This window comes from Pseudonaja textilis, chromosome 1 (genome assembly GCF_049901715.1).
Source record: "Pseudonaja textilis isolate UNSWEBS1 chromosome 1, rPseTex1.2, whole genome shotgun sequence".
Classification (NCBI taxonomy): domain Eukaryota; kingdom Metazoa; phylum Chordata; class Lepidosauria; order Squamata; family Elapidae; genus Pseudonaja; species Pseudonaja textilis.
The window spans coordinates 41,249,356-41,268,638 of record NC_141990.1 but is presented as its reverse complement, the minus strand read 5'-3'; the positions used below and the strand labels follow the sequence as shown (position 1 = coordinate 41,268,638).

Below are 19,283 nucleotides of genomic sequence, written 5' to 3'. Positions count from 1 at the left end.
GCTCCGTGTTCACCTCAGTTATTTCGCCGCTCCACAACATGTACACTTTCTACAATTTAGCTTCCACTAACTTTTCTCTTTTCCCAGCACTTTGGCCTACTGTAACTAATCAATGTTGGGAGGGAGGGAGGAAGGGAAGAGGATTAGAAGCTTCTTAGAAATAAATAAAACCACTGAAGCAGATATTTGCTAGAATGGAGGAGAAAAGAAGGGGGAGAGAAATTTAAGCCTCGTAGATATAAATAAAATCATTGATGAGGATGTTTATTAGAATGGCAGCTTCCTTTAAAAATTACATTAACAAATACAGTTAAACAGTTTCAGAAATTGAGAAAAAATGTTTATTACATAATGGGGGCACATAGCATCAAGCTGCCTACCATGCTCTTGGAAATGTGTGAGATGCTGAATGAAGTTTCACCACCCACTAGAAACAGGGATGTCAAAATCACAATGACACAGCATTGTCACATAACATATCTCAACTTTCCCTCCCTTTGCTAAACCAGGGATGGGCCTGGCCAACACGTGATGCATTCGGCCCTTGGACTGCAAGCTTGATACCTCTGCACTACAACAATTAGTATTTTTTTCTTTTAAATTACAAGACAAAAAAGAAATAGAAGGAACCCTTATTCATCTGGTAAACAGTGATAAATCTTTCCTTCCCCAATATTCTCCAAAGAGCCCTGGTGGCACAGTGGTTAGAATGCAGGACTGCAAGCTAGTTCTGCTGCAGCCAGATGCCCGCAATTTGGCAGATCGAATCTCACCAGGATCAAGGTTGACTCAGCCTTCCATCCTTCCGAGGTAGATAAAATGAGGACCCAAATTGTTGGGGGCAATATGCTGACTCTGTAAACTGCTTAGAGAGGGCTGTAAAGCACCATAAAGCAGTATATAAGTCTAAGTGCTATTGCTATTAAAAGACAATGTGTATGTTCCCCAAAACACTCAGAAAATTGAAACATGCCTCTCATTTCAATGTGATAAAAATGGAGCTGGAATATATTTTTACTACAGCGTACCAAACTAAGATTGATCTTGCATGTTTTCTTTTACCACTTTTTAAATCCTGGAATATTTTCTAATCTTTCACCAGCAAAAGTTGAAGTCAACATTGAAAAAAATTCTTTCATATTTTTTCTTTTACTTGCAAGTAACAAAAGAACATTTTTGATATTTTCTTATGAAATATAATACTAACTGTAAGCTTCCTGTTCCATAGCTAATGCTCAGGATAAATTCTTATTATAAAGAGAGAAGACAATGTGGTTTGTTTTATAAAAATAAATACTTTTTGGAATACATCCAGATGAGGTATTATATCAGAAATAAAATGGATGTACATCTTCATTCTAGAGAGTTTCCTCCAACAGTATAGATATATGTTAGTTCTGTTATAAAAATCAAAGCACTACATACCTCTACAATGTCCCAGTTCATGTTATGGTCCCCATTCAGTTTGTCACCTGCCACATATTTTACAGATTTCTCCTGAGGACATCCTGTTTTAAATTTTTTTAAGGGAGGTTCATCAAATGTAAAATCTTCTTCAGACTCTTCCATCTTAATTTTTTTTTTAGACACTGCAGCACTTGTGGATGGTTCATCTTCATTTACTGAGCCGGATTCACCTTTAATGCCGCCAACTTTCTTCACTGCGGGTTTTTTGGTTGAACATCTCATTGTGACATCTTCCTCTGTCTTTTTTTCTGTTTCTCCAGGTATGGCAATAGGCAAAGGTAAGTCCTACTCAAACCACCAAAACATATTAAGAGATATTAATATTGACCACAGGCAGTCTGAACATAAACAACATCAGTGACTTACTACATATCGTCATACCCTTTAGGATGGTGGAGGAATGGAACTAATGTAATCGAGTGGGGGAAAAGCTACTATAGATATCTGCATTCTGCTTAGTAAACTGTAAGTGCAGAAAACATGAGTGCCTCAGGAAGGACCATTGCTACCCTGTCTGACTACAGGTCAACAATCAGAAGCACCTGAAGATAACTGCTCTTAAAGCCAACCTACTTTCTCCTTTAATCCAAGATTCAAGATCAAATGTGAATCGATTTTCAGGCACATAGTTGGAACAGAAAAATGATTATCTGTAATATAATTTGCTTTCTATGGTAACAGATTGCAATTAAGAGTATCATGTACCATGTATATAGCTCCAGCAGCATTATTTGGGATTGCCTCTTCCCAGCGGGTTTTTGCCTATCTAGTAAGATCTAGAAGGGTAGGCTCCTATTGGGTCCTTACCCAGAAAGAAAGGAAGACAATGGTAGTCCATGTCTACTGTTGCTGCACCCCCACCCCCCTTTCTTCACTTATGATCATTTGTTCAGCAAGAGTTTGTGATGGTGCTGAACAAAGAGGACTTATGATGGGTCCTTGGAAGTTCTGGACATCACAGCACCTCCACAGTCATGTTATTGTAATTTCTGACATTCCCTACTGATTTCCCACAAGTCAACAGGGAAGCCTATGGGAACTGGTCCTTGCTTAATCACGGCAAACAGGACTGTTGGAATAGTCATTGACACTCACCTTTACCATCACTTAACTTAGTACTGGCAATTCTAATCCCAACTGCTGTTGTAAGCCAAGGACTATTTGAATGCTTTCCAGCAGGACTTGAATTTTGGTTGTTGTTCCTTGATACAGTACGACAGTATGATATGAGCAAATTATAATTTCTATTTGATTTATAATAAGAAGCTCCAACATACATCCCAAAGGTTCAAATGCAAAAGTATTAGCATGTTTAAAGGAATTTCACATCAATTATGCTGGATCAGTTACAGAGGTTAAAGTAAGTCAGGAAAAAACATAGGGCAGATTTTTCTTGCATGTAGCTCAGTGTCCATGCATTTAGAGTTCCCATTTTTCCATTCCAATAACTTATATAATTTAGAAATTTCTAGGTAAATCAGGTTGTTGGATTTATGCAAAAGAACTGAACCAAATCAGGGGAATTTGAAATAGTGACGAACACAGATAAATCTCCACAATATAATCTTTGCCTTCTCTTACTCCCTCTCAAATGTCTTGAAAACTAAATGGCTTCCTAGCTTCAATTACTTACCGGATCCTCTTTTATCGCTAGCTTCTTAGTACCTTTCTTAGCTACAGTGGGTTTCTTCTTGGTCACTGATTTTTTCTCAACTCTTGGTACTTTGGGTTTTGGCACTTTGGCCTTATGTGAGACTTCCTTTTTGGGGACCCATTCCTCTTCATATTGTTCATCTTCTGACTCTGAAGATCTGCACAAGAGATGGGGAAGTTTGTAATAAATGGGATTATACAGCGCGCTGTCCTTAAAATACGAGGGATTTTAACAAAGGAGTTGCATGCATTTAGATGCTAAAATGTATATGTTGCCCTAGACAAAAGACTTGCATCAGTCACAATTCACAATCAGTAAATTCTCAATCAGTAAATGAATTTATGACAACAAAATATCAAAATTCATGGTGAAAGAAAACTTATCTTTTATTTATAACAAGTGACAGAATGCCAATCACACTTAATCTGTGAACCTTATTGCCTATCTTTAGAACAGTCTTTCCCAACACCTGAAACACCTGTTTTTTCAAAGTTCCCATAATGTTCTAGAAAGAAATTGCAGCAATGCATTGTGGATACAATAGTAGCCAGTTAGCTATTGCCACTAGCAATTTTGTTGGAGAAGCATTCCATTGTTACACAAAGTTATACAATTTTAAGCAATTACTCATAGCCTGGTTTTGTATTTTGAGCTTGCAATCAGCCCATTGATTCAAGCATTTTTGCAATCAACTCACAGCAAGCTTTTTCTGCATAGATTTCACAAACTAAAAGAATAAAAAAACCTAACAAAACCAGCAACAGCATTTAATAAGTGCACTAAAAGAACAATTCTTCTATTTCTATCCCTAAATTCCATATCTAGGATATAGCAAACATTTTAATTTGCATGGATAAATTCCATATTTATGTTTATCCATTTTCCCCTTTCTTGTTTTCACATCATGAGCTCACAGGAGAGCAGAAATCAAACACAGAAACAGTGAACATAGTGAAGCAGTATGCAAAAGATCCTGTTGATTTATCTGATACTCTCACTCTTTCAAACTTATTGGTTTTGTTAGGCTTTATGAGCAAGTCAAACAAGCCAGGTATTATCAGTGTATGTGTACACACTTATTGCCTGTAAACTTCAGCAAATCCCAAAATGCTGCAAATAGTACTAGATGCCCTAATATCAACTCCAGGTACAAAGATTGAATAGAAATTAGAACACACTCATCATAAATTTTAACTCACGATTTAAGGAAGGAAGGTAGTTCATCTTTTGAAATGTCTAGTTTTACTGCAGTTCTTTTCCGTTTAGAAACTGCTGACATCTGAGAAAAGAAAAATAGTTTTATTTGTGAGTTTTTCCCTATTCCTAAGAGACTGCAAAAATACAGATGGAGATTGCAAATCTGATATTTTTGAATAGGCATCACTGAATATCTGTATCAACAACAGATTTGAAATATGAAATTGAAAAATCTCCTCCGATTTTATATACATCTGAAAGCAATATACATAGGAACAATATCCCCTTAGCTTTCATTATCTTTTATGTTCTCTGTGTATGGATCTTTAAGTAATCACTAGTACCATCCATGTACAAGAAAGAAGTAGCTGTAAGCTAGGAAAAATCACTCTGAGGCCATGTCTAAAGTCTTAGATGTAGAATGTGAAACATTTAAATCTCCATTCATCAAGTCAGCCTAACAGGTTTCACTGGATTTGGGGGAAGGTAACATGAAGTACCTTAGTTCTTAAATGAAATAAGAAATAAATTAAGAAATTGCAAAGTTTGAAGTATGTGTGTGTATGTAAAGGGACAGATAACAAAACAACCTAATAAAGATGGAAAATGGCAAGCAGTCATAAAATACAGATCATGAAGAAAAAGACCTAGAAGAATGGAGAATGAAGATGAATTTGCATTTTTATTTTTTTGTTGGCCATGCATAGACTGCTACATAGTTATATCCATGTATATATTAATTGTCATTTCCAGCCCCTGAAAGCTTAAGACACAAAAAGAATGCCCATTAGAGGTAGAGGTAGTCCTCCACTTACAACAGTTCATTTAGTGACCATTCAAAGTTACAACAGCACTGGAAAAAGTGACTTATGACCGTTTTTCCCACTTGCAACCTTTGCAAGCATCCCCATGGTCTCATGATCAACATTCAGATGCTTGCCTGATTAGTGGTTCATATTTATGACGGTTGCAGTGTCCTGGGGTCTGACAAGCAAAGCCAATGGGGGAAGCCAGATTCACTTCACAGAAATTCAGAAATTTTGAGCTGAACTGTGGTCATAACTCCAGAACGACCTGAATTTCACTGTAGGGAAGTACTTAATGAATACGGTGTAAGAAAAAAGGCTGGCGCAATAATGATTTGGATTACTACAAAGCAGTTGTCAAACATTTTGGTTTCAGGACTCCTACATTCTTAGAAATGATAGAGGATCCCATTTGGTTTATGTGGGCTTTAAATATCACAAAATGTAAAAATATTTGACTTCACAGATCCTCTGAAAGGGTCTTGGGAACCTCCAAATTATACTTTGGGAACTATTGCTCTAATCTAAGCTGCCCACACATTTGGCAACAACACAACACATAACACATGGTGGATATTTTTGACTTAGTCTAGGTGCAGTACATGGAAAATTCACTTAGGCCTAGGAGAAGGGCAGATAGCAAAAGTCTCTCTTGTTTTGCTAATTGAGTCTTTGGGATAGCAGAAGACAACAGAGATGTGGATTGAGCAGAAAGGAAGTAGCTAGAAAATTCTCTCGATGAAGAGTGGGTGCGTGGGTTCCTGGCCCTCCCTGTAATTCAAACTGGTTTGACAACTTTGTGGCTCAGAGAGAGAAAGCCTTACTTTGAAAGCTCTGTTTTCAACACACTTCTGCTCTTGTCATAGGAATTCAAACACAACAATATTCTTTACTTTTCTTTTAGCAGGGGAATCCAGATAAACAATTCATCATTCTACTGAGGGATTCCGGATTAGCTTTCTTCCCTTTACTCAGGGATTTCAGATCTCGCCATCCTTTTACACTTCTGGGCTTCAGGAATTCAGATTTATACCATCCTTTTACTATTCTGTCCTCTATAATTGCTGGCTGAATGTATAAAGGCAGACAGATAACTCCACAAAGCATCCATACAAAGTCTTTTTATTGGTTCATCAGGCATCCTCAATATAACTTACAGTTACGTTGAGATTCATCTCAATGTCCAAGTCTTTGCATAGCTAACTTTCTGGTGTAAAAGGATGGTAATCTTTTATCCCTTTCATCCCACATCATAGGAGCAGGGGTAGAGATGCTAGCACGAGGTTGGCAAGAGTGAAGAAACCTTCCCCAACCTACCAAGGGTCAATTCAGTGACCAATCAGGATTACAGATGTGGCCACATGACATGGACAACATTTCCCAGGATACCTTAACTACATTTACCATGATGCATTCCCTTAAGGGGACAGCTCCCAATTCCTAACTATCCCAATTCCCATTAACTATATACTGGCTGGACAGCACAGGATCCCATGTGGTTTATGTGGGCTTTAAATATCACTATTTACTCTATTATAAATTAAAACAAAAATGTAAAAATATTTGACTTCACAGATCCCCTGAAAGGGTCTTGGGAACCCCAGGGATCTCCAAACTACACTTTGAGAACTATTGCTCTAACCTAAGCTGCCCACACATTTGGCAAGAACACAACACATAACACATGGTGGATATTTTTGACTTAATCTAGGTGCAGTACATGGAAAATTCATTTAAGCCTAGGAGAAGAGCAGATAACAAAAGATGCAAGTACCCTTACCTTAGAGTAGAGAAAGTCCAAGGGAAGCACAGAGAACTGTAGCCCTTTTAGAAGGAAAGAAGGTAGGGGTGTGTGTTTGTGTGTGTGTAAGTAAATAAATGATTTGGGCTTTGTGATATGTTGCAACTGATCCTTGGACAACATAAAACACTAACCAGATGGGCTTTTGTCATGCTCTAGACAAGCATTTTGCGTGTTTTTGCGTATGTAAGGAGGAGGAGCCTCTGGAGCCTGTGGAATACATGTTGTATTAATATGTGTGCCTTATTACTATGCATATCTTATTGATATGCCTGTCTTATTAGTATGCATGGTCCAGAGTATTTGGAAACCAATTCTAAAGCAATGGAGCCATGGACTAGTTGCATGGTTGCTCTAACACAAGGATCTTCTTCAAACTTGGCAAGTTTAAGACTTGTGGACTTCAACTCCCAGAATGCCTGAGCTAACATGACTGGAGGAGGAATTCTGGGAGTTGAAATCCACAAGTTTAGTTTAGTTTATTGTCACTGCACCTCGTACAATGAAATTAAGTACCACCTTCAGTGTACATTATGATGACGAAAATACACACAAACACACATCCTTCACATTCTATACAATTGAATTGAAAACACCTTATATTACATTAATATTGCACTATACAGTAGAATTCAATAAGAGTTACTGCCCTGGGATAGAAGCTGTTTTTCAGCCTATTTGTCCTTGTTTTTAATTATTCTGTAGTCTGCCAGATGGTAATAGTTCAAAAAAAAGGGGGGGGATGCCCTGGATGAAATGGATCTTTGAGAATGTTTTGAACTTTCTTAAGGCAGCGGGAGCTATAAAGCTCTTCCAAAGAAGGGAGAGGGCAACCAATGATCTTCTGGGCAATGACATTAACCCTCTGGAGCAAGGGTCTTCAAACTTGACAGCTTTAAGACTTGTAGACTTCGTACAGACACCTCTTCAAAAATCATGTTCCTTTTATATATCATTCCATATCTTATTACCGTTTTCCATTTTCTATATAGCTTCTTCCTTTTTTTAACTCTCTTAATTTTATTCTACTTATCTCAGTTCAAGTCATAATACTTAACATTCTTTGTCTGTTCTCAACTATCCATTCATTTTTTCTCTTTAAACAAAACCTCTCCTGTGCACTAATTAGAGTATGACGCCTTTAACTCTTTCCCCTAACCTGATAATACTTAATATCACACATAACTTGTATTGGGATTCTGTTTAGCACATCCTAAAGTCACACAATATATTATATAAAGAGAAAAAGAAAAATTTTAATCGTACCTATTAATACTTATTTATATATTTATATCTTAAACATTTTATTCTATAAATGCCTATAATAACACAATCTTATGTACCTTACAGAATCCCTTTTTCAATTAAATTTACCCATTGTCTATAAATAAATTTTGTTTCTTCAAATCTTGCTTCCCATCATTGAGACTTCTCACCCGCTCCTTTCTCCCTTGCTTATTCTTTTCCTTACCCTGTTCACCCCTTTTTTTTTTCACCTCCCTTTTCTTCTTGTGCTTTCCCCCTTCCTGTTGTTTCCTAATCTTATATCCACCCTTCAACTCATTTTTATCTTTTTTGGTTGTTTTTTTAAATTTTAAAATCCCCTTTTCCTTTTCCTCTTCCTCCTTCTTCTCCCCCAATAGGGTCACATGTTCATCAAAAATAGTTCCTTCTTTGTCCCAATTATCCTGCTGCGCAATCAATTCTCCATAGGAATGCACCGCCATTTCTAGAGATTGAAAAAGAATGTCCAAGGTATCTTTCCAGTCTTGTTCTTCCTTTTTATGTTTTAGATATTCAGTTTTAAATTCATCCAAAAGTGGTGCCATTATGAAGAGGAAAATTTTTTCCCAAAACAACCACTCGAGTGTTTTTAAACAAAGAAAAAAAAGTTTCCCAAAAGATGCAAAGTCACCAAACAATCCAGATAAACTATTTCATTTAGCACTTTTTCCCTTCTTCCATTTCTTTTTCTGGGGTTGCTATTAAATCACAAAATTCCAATTATAATATGTCTTTTGAAGTCTTATTAATGTTCAAATGGCTCTTTAAAATTCTAGGCAGTCTGCTCTTTATTTTCAACTTCAATTTTTTTTCCTCTCCCTTCCCACTCACAGCAGAAGAAAAAATTTTCTTTAAATATTTAGAAATCCATATCCCTTTGGCATTAGCACAGTCTTTAGCATTTAGCATACCTTCAATGCGGGTTTCCGATTTCTCTCAAAGCTGTTCCGTTTGGAAGGAGAGTGAAAAGAAAAAAGTTTTCCCTTTGATATCCATTCGCTGCTTACTCAGTCTGGGAACAATGTGTCTTTAGTAGGTATTAAATACCAGGATACTTTCACTGTTCCTTTGTCCCGGTCAGCAAAATCAGTTTCATTTCTTCACAAACCCCTCCAGCACATTTCTTTCCCCGGCTGGGCTCTTCTAAATGGCGGCCATAAAAGACCGCCGTTCAGTTGCCGTCGGAGAGGGAGATTTAGCCGGCTAGGGAAGAGAGATGCGATGTCTCTCGTCCCTGCCAGAACCCCCCAGTCTTCACCACCTTCTACAAAGGTGGCTTAGCCCCGAAGCCAAATGGCTCGAGGCACTCAGGCAGTGAACACAGGCAGAAACCGTGCAGTGCCACGGATTCCTGCCTGCACTGAAGAACCACAAGCCGGAAGTTTTAACCCGGGATCAAGCAACTTTCAGAAAAAATGTTTATGTTTTTATGTTTTATGTCTTGTTTTTTTTCTTATTGGAAGAGAATAATGAAAATGTATAAGACAGATGGATATAAAAAATGTATACAATTTAAAGTTAAAGAGATATAATTTGAATAAATAGAAGGAAAAGAAGTAATAAAGAGAAGTTTGGGATAAGATATGAAGATGAACAGATAAGGTAAATATATATATCAAATTGTGCTTGTTTGGAAATGTGATAACTTGGAATAATTCTGTCTTTAAATAAGTTGTTGTATTGGCTTTTTAAGAAAAAAAAAATTCTTATGTCATTATATTTTATGTTTTGTTTGTCTGTGTATTGTTTTGGAAAATCAATAAAATTTGTTCAAAAAAAAAAAAAGACTTGTAGACTTCAACTCCCAGAATTCCTCCTCCAGTCATATTAGCTCAGGAATTCTGGGAGTTGAAGTCCGCCAGGCTTAAAGTTGCCAAGGTTGGAGACCCCTGCTCTAAAAGACCAATTCCTCCTCATACTCGATATTTCATAAACCAGCAAAACTCCTGCAACCCCGAACTGCAAGGATAACGAGAATAAACATATATTTTTAAAAAAATCAAAACAGATGGATAGCAACTCTCATGAACCGAGCAACCCCAGAGGGGTTTCCACGTTCGGCACCTCCCTGAACGCCGCAACCTTCTACAATTCACCTTTTTCCGAGCTTCGGCTACGGGAGGATAGGAAACCTCGCCGCTTTGTTCCGCCTTCCCTTTGACAAGCCTCCGTTCACATTTAAAACCGGCGCCAGCCGCAACTGCAGCAAAACCCAGCCGTTCAAAGCGGAGGAAGCAGCGACCCGACGAAGGGGAGGAGCAGGAACTACGCATCGAAGCAGCTCCAGCAGCCGTCGGCGACAACGAAGTCCCGGCGAGTCGCTTCCTCTTCGGATTAGCCCGAGTTTTGCTTTTGTTTTTCCTTCAAACTTGTCCACTTTAAACTATATGGACTTCAACTCCCAGAATTCCCCAACCAGCGTGTGACAATGAAGGCGGCGGGAGTGGCGCGCCCTGACCTTTCGGAGACGCTCTAGCGAAAGCGGAGATCTAACGCGATGCCGATGGAAAAAATCTTTCCCCTGTGCTCCTTGGCTCTGGTTTAATAAGCTAACAAGCGTGAAGAGCTAACTTCCAACAGAAAATATTTCTGCTGTTTTTCCCGTTTGGCCACTAGGTGCTCCAGTTTACTAGGCTTCTAGTCTGGAGCTTCAGTCCATTGTTTATTTCATACAGAGATCTCCAAGCTATGCTGGCTGGAGAATTCTGGGAGTTGAAGTCCACAAGTCTTAAAGTGACCAAGTTTGGGGACCCCTGATTTAATAGGTGTACATCTCACCAACAGGTTCTTCCAAGCGTTCTAACATTCCGTGTCCATGTTATTCCTAGGCAATAGGGGGGCAGTGAGTTGTTTTGGAATTCCCATTTTTTCTAAGCACATTCCACAGCTTGACATGGCCCACAAGGCTTCTGCCCTCTCCTTTTCCATATAGGATTGGCTCTAATTGCCATCAACAATCCTAAGTGTTATTTTGCTGTCCTGTGAAATAGAGGATGTTGTGTAATAGTTTGCACATTCTGTTAAGTCTTTTGTTGTGTGTCTCCCTGAAGACATCTCTCCCTTCCACCAGAGTGGATGAGATAGCTGTGTTTCCAGATCCCTTAAACATTGCCATCTTGTGGGTCCTCAGAAGCATGGCTTTTTTGTTGCAGTTTCTATCTTAGACGCACACCCACATACTGAAAATCTAATACATCCCTGCCTTCTATCCTTCTGGAGAGCACTTTAAAACAGGCCCTGTTTTAAATACCCCTGGCATTGGGATGAGGTCAGGGTGGAATGAGAATGTGGGTGCATCAGAGAAGTATAGCTCTGGTTTCAGGTTTTTCTGTTTTTAGTTTTATTGTTATTGGTCACTGTTTCTTCTCTAGATTTGCTGGTAAGCTTGTTTAGAACCATTACTGAGCCTTTTCCTTTTGCTTGCCTTGTTTCTGTGGGTATTCCATCAGTTCCAATAGGCTTTTGAATTGGTAATGAGTATGATCTAACTTCATCTTCTTGTATCTTTGATACTGACTTCTCTACTGTACAGTATTTCAATATATGCCTTCCATCTTCTTTCGATCTCCTTTGAATCAATTATATTCTATCAAATGGTGTTCTTTGGCATACCAATTCAAGGTATGAAACTCCTTCAAAGGTCTTTTTTTAGGAGGGGGGAAGTTTTCCTTGTTCTTCTTTGTCTGTTTTCATCTTCAATGTTTTCAAGATGGTTTTGTAATACTGCTTGTCTCTTCTAATAGCTCTTTGAAATTCTTTGTTAAATTCCTTCCTGAGGTTCTTGTCTCTTTTTGTCTTTGGTGTCTCTTCCCTTAGTAGTTTCTACTGTTTGTTCTGACATTTAGTTGTTTGTTTGTTTCTTGATCTCTTTTCAATATTTATCCTTAATCGTCTTTAAGCTCATTCCAGGTTCCTCTGGTTGTCTATCAATGAGGACCAGGACTTCAAACAATTCCTGAAGTTCTCTTTGAAAATTGGCATATGCTCAGGATCATAATCTGGAAATTGGTAGGGAGTTTTTGTTCTACTTTAGCTTAACTTGGAACTTTTATATGAGAAGTTTGTGATATGTTTACTGTCAGCACCTGGTCATGTCTTCGATGCTATAATTGAGGTCATCTACCTCCTAGCCAATTTGGTTTCTATAAATTCCCTCATGTATACAAGCATTGTTCTGTTGCTTAAAAACAATGTTAGCTATGAAGAAATCACTGAAATGGCAGAAATTAGTAATTTGTTCTACTTCATTTTTGCTTCCTAAGCCATATAATGCAGATACACTTTCCTTTTTAGTATTTCCAAATTTGGCATTCCAGTCTCCTATCAAAATCAGCCAACCTTGTTTTCATGTTCTGTTAATTTTAAATTGAACTTGATCATAAAACTCACCAGCCTCTTCTTCTTCATGAATTAGTGTACAAACATAGATAATCACCATATTAAAGGGTTGTCTATAAAATTTAATCGACATTGGTCATTGAATGGTAGCCAAGTATTGTTCTTTCTACATCCTTCCTAAATATAAAAACATTCAGTGTTCTTTCTTTATCATGTCCAAAGTGGTAAACTGTGTGATCCTCTGATAGAAAGTGCCCAATCCTCAATTCACCAATACCTAACATGTTAATTTATAGTTGTTTCAACTTTCACTATATTGAGCTTTACTGTGATCAACACCTTCCTCCTGTTTTCTCTATAACAACAACCCTGTGCGAGCAGATTGGGCTGAGAGAGAGTGACTGGTCCAAAGTCACCCAGCTGGCTTTCATGGCTAAGGCAAGATTTGAACTCACAGGGTCCTGCTTTCTAGCCTGGTGCTTTAACTACTAAACCAGACTGGCTTTCAGGAACTAGACATCCCAAAAGCTTTAACTACCCATATCATGCACGCCATTAGTACTCCAAAAGATCCTTAGTCCTTCCCCAGCACTGAGTGCCATCAGACCTGAGGGATCTATCATCCAACACTACATTATTAATTGTCTAATTTCTACCCATGTGGTTTTTGTGGTAAAAGTACAGGAGTGATTTACCATTATTTGCTGCACAGTATAAATTGATGCCTTTGCCATCGTTACAAAAATAATCATTTGCTTCTGATATCTTCTTATATGATTGCTATCCAAACTAGATGCCTCTTACCTTTGCTGGGGAGCTGCGATGACCTTCATAACTTCTTATGAGCAACCTGTTAGGAATATATATTCTTAGTGTACATCGCCAGCATTCTTTGTTCATTCCTCCAAGGAACATCCCCCCTCAACACTGCCAACACAATGAAGCAGTACCATAGGGGTGAATTAGTGAAAAAAGAAAAAAAATTATAAACAGTTCAGCTTTGAATAACTTGGCTGTCTTATTCAAGGGTTGGATATAAGATGAAACCCTAGGAAGCCATGGAAGAAGGCCATGGACTTCATGTTGTGAAGTCAAGTTTGCATAATGGCTATTCGAACTGGAGAAAGGGGAGACATGATACCAGTCTTCCAATATTTGAGGGGCTGCCGCAGAGAGGAAGGGGTCAAGCTATTTTCTAAAGCGCCTGTAGGCCACACAAGGAATAATGGATGGAAACTGAACAAGGAGAGATTTAACCAGGAAATAAGGAGAAACTTTCTGACAGTGAGAACAATCAACCCATGGAACAGAATTTGCCCTCAGAAATTGTGGGAGTGCCATCACTTGAGACTTTCAAGAAGAGATTGGACTGCCATTTGTCAGAAATGGTGTACGGTCTCCCGCTTGGGTGGGGGGTTGGATTGGGTGATCTACAAGGTCCCTTCCAACTCTGATTATCTATATCTGTATCTGAAAGGTCTTAAGACATAAGAATGTTGGAGTGTTCAAGAAGCCATTGATAAATACCAACCATAGGCTGGTCATTAAGTAATGATATAGTACACAGGTCCAACGGTCCATGGAATGCCAAAAACTGGGCCACACAAATAAGCAAAGCCACAAAACCACAACCCCTCCAGTCCATGGAAAAGCCTCCCTCCAGAACTGGTCCCTGGTGCCCCAAAGTTTGGAGGCTGCTGACATAGTATATCAACTCAACAATTGATCATATGGAAACCACTGACAAGATTGTCAAGATTTTTTTTTATTGGATTCTCTACTTATGTTCTTAATAAGTAATCTAAACATATTTTCATATTGTCATTGCTGTGAACAAATATCAATGCATAATTGCAGATTTATGAAAATCAAGCATCTGCTGTAAAGATTTAGCAGTAGACAAATCTAAAGTTGTAGGAGCAAATGTAAAATTATCCCAATATAATCTTTGAACAAAAAAATATCCATGATCTTTCTGTAAGTATGCAAATACAGGGTGTGGATAAAAATAACCTGTTGTAAATGTAAATGGTGTAGCTATTTTTATATTTTGTTAAAATGTATTATGGAAGGCTTGCGTACAACTCCAAAATAGCTGTCTGCGTCATCAACTTCCGGCAGTGCTTTGCAGTAGAAATCTGTTTTTATATTATGCAAAACCAGTTTAATTCCTTGTTGGAATTGAGATTGAGCCAGCAAGTCTGTACTGAGTTATTAAATGTAGAATATAGTAGTGTTATGAATATCTGAGGGTCCAATCAATAAACACTTGTACTGGAATTAATGTACTGCACTCAAGATGGCAACAAAAGCATTATTTAACAAGAGGGAATGCAATTCTGGCTAAAGTGATATGTGTTAACTATATCATCTTGATTTTGGGAGTTCATTCTGCAAGCAATTGATTTTGAGATATCCAGAATACAGCAGAATTGTTAAGAGAACTGCTAGTTGCTCTGTTGTTCTGCCTTTCAGTTGTTTCCCAGGAGCAATTCAAAGCTTTTGATGATTTTCAAGGCTGTGTGAATGGTTTAGGATGAGGGTGACTGAATGATAACTTTCTTCTGTAGAAAAATTGTTAGGGATACACCCTAGCAGAATCTGCACGGCAGTCAGGCAGGCAGGCAAAATATGTGAGATAAACGTTTTTGTAGCTTACACTCAGTAAAACAGATACACAGTGCTAGTTAAATAGTTTATTCCAGTAAGAGTTATAGCATAGTCAAACAGTCCATATATCATTCACTAATTCAGTCCGTCCAGAGATTATTCAGTTGTAAATTCCAGTGTTGAAAAAGAGGTCAGTAAACTTACAAATATCAGTCCAGTAATATATCTCTTCGCAGTAGAGATATGAAGAAGTCAAAAACTCCTCTCTTCCTCCAGCATTCAGGGAACACGCAGTTAGCAAACCATCAATCCATCAAACCAGTCAATCATCAGGAATCGTCAACAATCAAACAGGTTCTCTTGCTCCCTCTTATGGCGGTTCAACACCGCACCCAAAATTACATGCTTTGCAGTTTAAAGTGACACACACTTAAACTTACAATCATAGTTTATATATATTATTTTACCCAAACTACGTTAGGTAACCTTGTTATTCCTAACAAAAATGTTTAAAAACACTTGCTTTCAAAGCCAGGTTTTCCAGGGTGGCCTATTCTAATTGTTTCCTTTAGAGTAGGGGCATCAAACTCGTGTCATCATGTCGTGACTTCCCCACCCCCGTCACTAAAATGGGAGGGTGTGATGCATCCAGCCCCCAGGCCACAAGTTTGATACCTGCTTTAGAAACCCTCTTATCATTTTCCAACACCACCAAAGAAATATTTAGTTGCAACCTGGAAAAAAATATTTTCTAGTGAGTGCACTTTGTAATGGCAGTCCAACTAAAACCATGAATAAATTCTAAAAACGTTTTTAAACCCTGCTTAAACATTCTTAAAGACTAAAGCCATCCAGAATCACCTTGTAGGGTGGCATAGAAATGAAATAAAGAGAGGGGAGGATAAATAAATATGTTTGAGTGGCAGTCTTGATTGTCCAAGCACACTTGGGTAACTATGGTAGGAGCAATTTTTCAAAGCATCTGTAGAGATTAGAGTTGGTGAGGTATGGAATAAAGATTATTTTTGTAAGCATGGGCCAAGTAAAATGACTAGTGTGAGAAATAGAGTTCAAGCAATCTGTTACAAAAGAATTATTAGAGAAGGAAGGTCAGGATTTAAATGTTGTGGCATACATATATAAGAGAATCAGATTTGTACTTATCATAGAAGTTACTTTTCATTCTAACAATCATTGCTTCTATGAACAATGAAATTCTGTATCTACTCGTGCCTAATTCCTATATTTCCTCCTTATGAAATCAGTCAAGCCAGCATTTATCAATAATTGGAAATGGCTGAGAGAGCAGAGGAGCCAAAGGACCAAGTGCTGTGGCCCAAGAACTGAGTGCTGTGAAAACATCTGTAAATAATAATTTTTACACCTTTTGTCCATGCAAAGGGTGTGTTCCATAACAATAGTCAGACTTCTCCTGAATAATGTACAATGTCTGCAGGGAGTAAATATTGAGCAGAGCCTATTTCAATAATGATAGATTACATTAAGATGAGCAGGTCTTATTTCAAGGCATATATTAATTAATATTCAGCTAGGACTCCAAACCACAGTTGTATATCCCATAGTATTCGGCTAAGGAGCCCAAACCCAGGGTTGCATATCCCTTCCCAATTGCTGCCAACCCTGAGAGATAATGTAAGGTTTAATATCTAGGCTGATTTAGGAATGTGATAATCACTAGCGCTGATCTTAAACATTATTGAATAGTTCAATTATGTGGTAGAACAGTACAAAGTAGGAAACAAAGAAGTTCCTAAAATGTGCAGATGTCGGTTGCAGCTAGGAACATCCGATTATGATCCAAACAAACCGATTATGATTTCTTTAAGAAATAAATATTTCAGGACCCAGTTCATAATGCTGGCAGTATTTTTTAAAGACTTGAAATACTGACCTTATATACAGTTTGCCTATAAATTAAAATCTACATATGGCAGCATTTTCATGTGACCTTATTATCAGTGGTAAAATTGATTATAAGAGAAAAGCCCCATCCAGAAGTATCTTTATACTATGGAACTGCTTTGTGTCTAGTATTCCTTTAGCTGCTTTTATCTTAAAAAGTTCAGGCTGTGGTGATAGATGAAAGATGGATAGCCTGACTGCCATTGAATGATTCCTGCAACCTACTAAATAAAGGATCCCAAAGAAGGATAACATTCCAGAGATGGGTGCCTATTGTGGCAAAGAGGACAATGAACCAGCTGAATATCAACCTGTTTCAGGCGAAAGATATATCATGAAAGTAACCGTGCAATTTTATAGTAAAAATGATGATAATATGCAATTGGAAATCTGTAAATAAGGGATTAGCCAATTATATCTAATTGTTATAATTATGTAATATTAAGTATCACCTATATCTCACTTGTTTTGAGCTGATTGCCAGCATTTTCTGGGTGAACTTTCCATGTTAATCCTGAAATTGGTTCATGCACGTTCTGTGTCTTTTCTGCAAAGGAGAGGCTCAGTGTACATTGAGAATCTACCTGCAAATAGGGAGTTGGTTCTCATATTTAGGAACTGAGTCTTATTTCCAGTGACATTTCCTATGAAAACAATTTATTAATCATATTGTCAATGGCAATGAAGACATCAGAAAAGACTTCCAAAAAGCTCAGTTGCCAGTTTGTGTTCCCCTGAAAACTGTGTAACTTATTCTACTTACAATGTTGACTTCTCTGTATTTTCTAGTCCTTTAGAGAGAGAAAAAAACATATTGACATATCTTTTAAACTTTGCCTTTGAAATTGCTTTGTTTTGTTTTAATACTTCATGATTCTCAACTCTTGACAAATGTATCTTTTCTTTTATATATATTGAGAGTATAAGACAAGACAAATTCCTTGTGTGTCCAATCACACTTGGCCAATAAAGTATTCTATCCTATTCTATCTAATTTTATCTATCTTCAGATTTTATTGGTAGCTTGAAAAATATTTTTGGTGGGTTATGTATGCACAACCTTATTCCCTTTGTTAAAAAGATGATTTAATGAAAGACTTATGTGGGCGTGTCTGAAGAATCACTTGCAATCAGTAATTGGGAGGGACTAAATATAATCATGTCTGCAGGCCATGAATAAGGAAAATGTCCACAACAGTGAAGTGAGGTTGGATATTTGCATACTTCCCCCACTAGGTGATGCTGTTCCTCCACAAACAGCCTTTGGATTTTCAGGCCATGCAAAGGTCAGGGGCTGGCACAAAGTAGCTCTGCCTCAGTTGCAACCTTCTGTTTTGGCTTTTACAGAAGATATAGAAAATGGCAAGTCAAGCATTAAAGGCAAGCAATAAAAGCCAATCTTTCTAAATTACAGTTTAAATACAGTTGCCTGTTCCTGCTTGAATTCTTGCAAACCTGTTGTGATGTAATTGAGTTTGCAAGTTTCTATTTTAAAGGTAAGAAGAAATAGCATAATTTTTCCAAGAAATAAAGGCTTCATTTTCATGCCTCCATGGTGAATGGATGTGTGAAGTCACCTTTCCTAAGTTCAACTTGTTTATTCATTTGTCTAACTCAGTCATTTCTAACCAAAAGTTTTAGGAACTGAAGTTGAAGCACGTCTAGGCAAGGCACCACCAAAAAATAGCCCTAGGCCTAAAATATGGTCTTCTTGTTGACTACACAGAAATTGGGTGAAGTTTTTGTCACCCCTGCTCATCCAGGTGATGATTACTGGTTGAGGAGGAACAGCCCCAGAAGAAAAAAAAAACAGGAATCATCTAAAATATTATTTTGATTATTTATTACATTTGTTTGCTCATCTCACCATGTTTATACACTGTAAGGACTGCACTATATAGGACAAACAGGGACAAGTCCATCAGAGCACATCTATGAACACCAACTAGCAGAAAGCATGATGAAAACTCCTTAATTTCACAAAAAATGTACAGAATTAACTATGTTTCAGCTGGGAAACTGTGAGCATCCTAGATTAACATTAAAGCAACAATCAAGAAGTAAACAATACCAATCAAGGAACTAGCAACTCAGACAAACAAGTTATCAATAAGCAATACCCTAATCAAGAAAGCACCAAGTTCACACCCACCAATGCTAACAGAGTAAGCTGCTAGTATATAAAATGAGACCAAACTCTACT

General features: G+C 37.7%; 1 protein-coding gene across 1 annotated transcript in view; it reads right to left on the bottom strand.

Annotated features, from left to right (window-relative positions):
* SRBD1 (S1 RNA binding domain 1) overlaps positions 1-10,769 on the bottom strand; it is a 157,672-nt gene extending 146,903 nt beyond the window's left edge. Inside the window, exons 1-4 of the mRNA XM_087932314.1 lie at positions 10,306-10,769; positions 4,321-4,400; positions 3,101-3,278; positions 1,426-1,752 (exon numbers count right to left, since the gene is read on the bottom strand). Of these exons, the coding sequence (XP_087788440.1) occupies positions 1,426-1,752; positions 3,101-3,278; positions 4,321-4,400; positions 10,306-10,482 (762 nt within the window). The 5' untranslated portion in view covers positions 10,483-10,769. The remainder of the gene's footprint in view (positions 1-1,425; positions 1,753-3,100; positions 3,279-4,320; positions 4,401-10,305) is intronic.
* Positions 10,770-19,283: the final 8,514 nt, after the last annotated feature.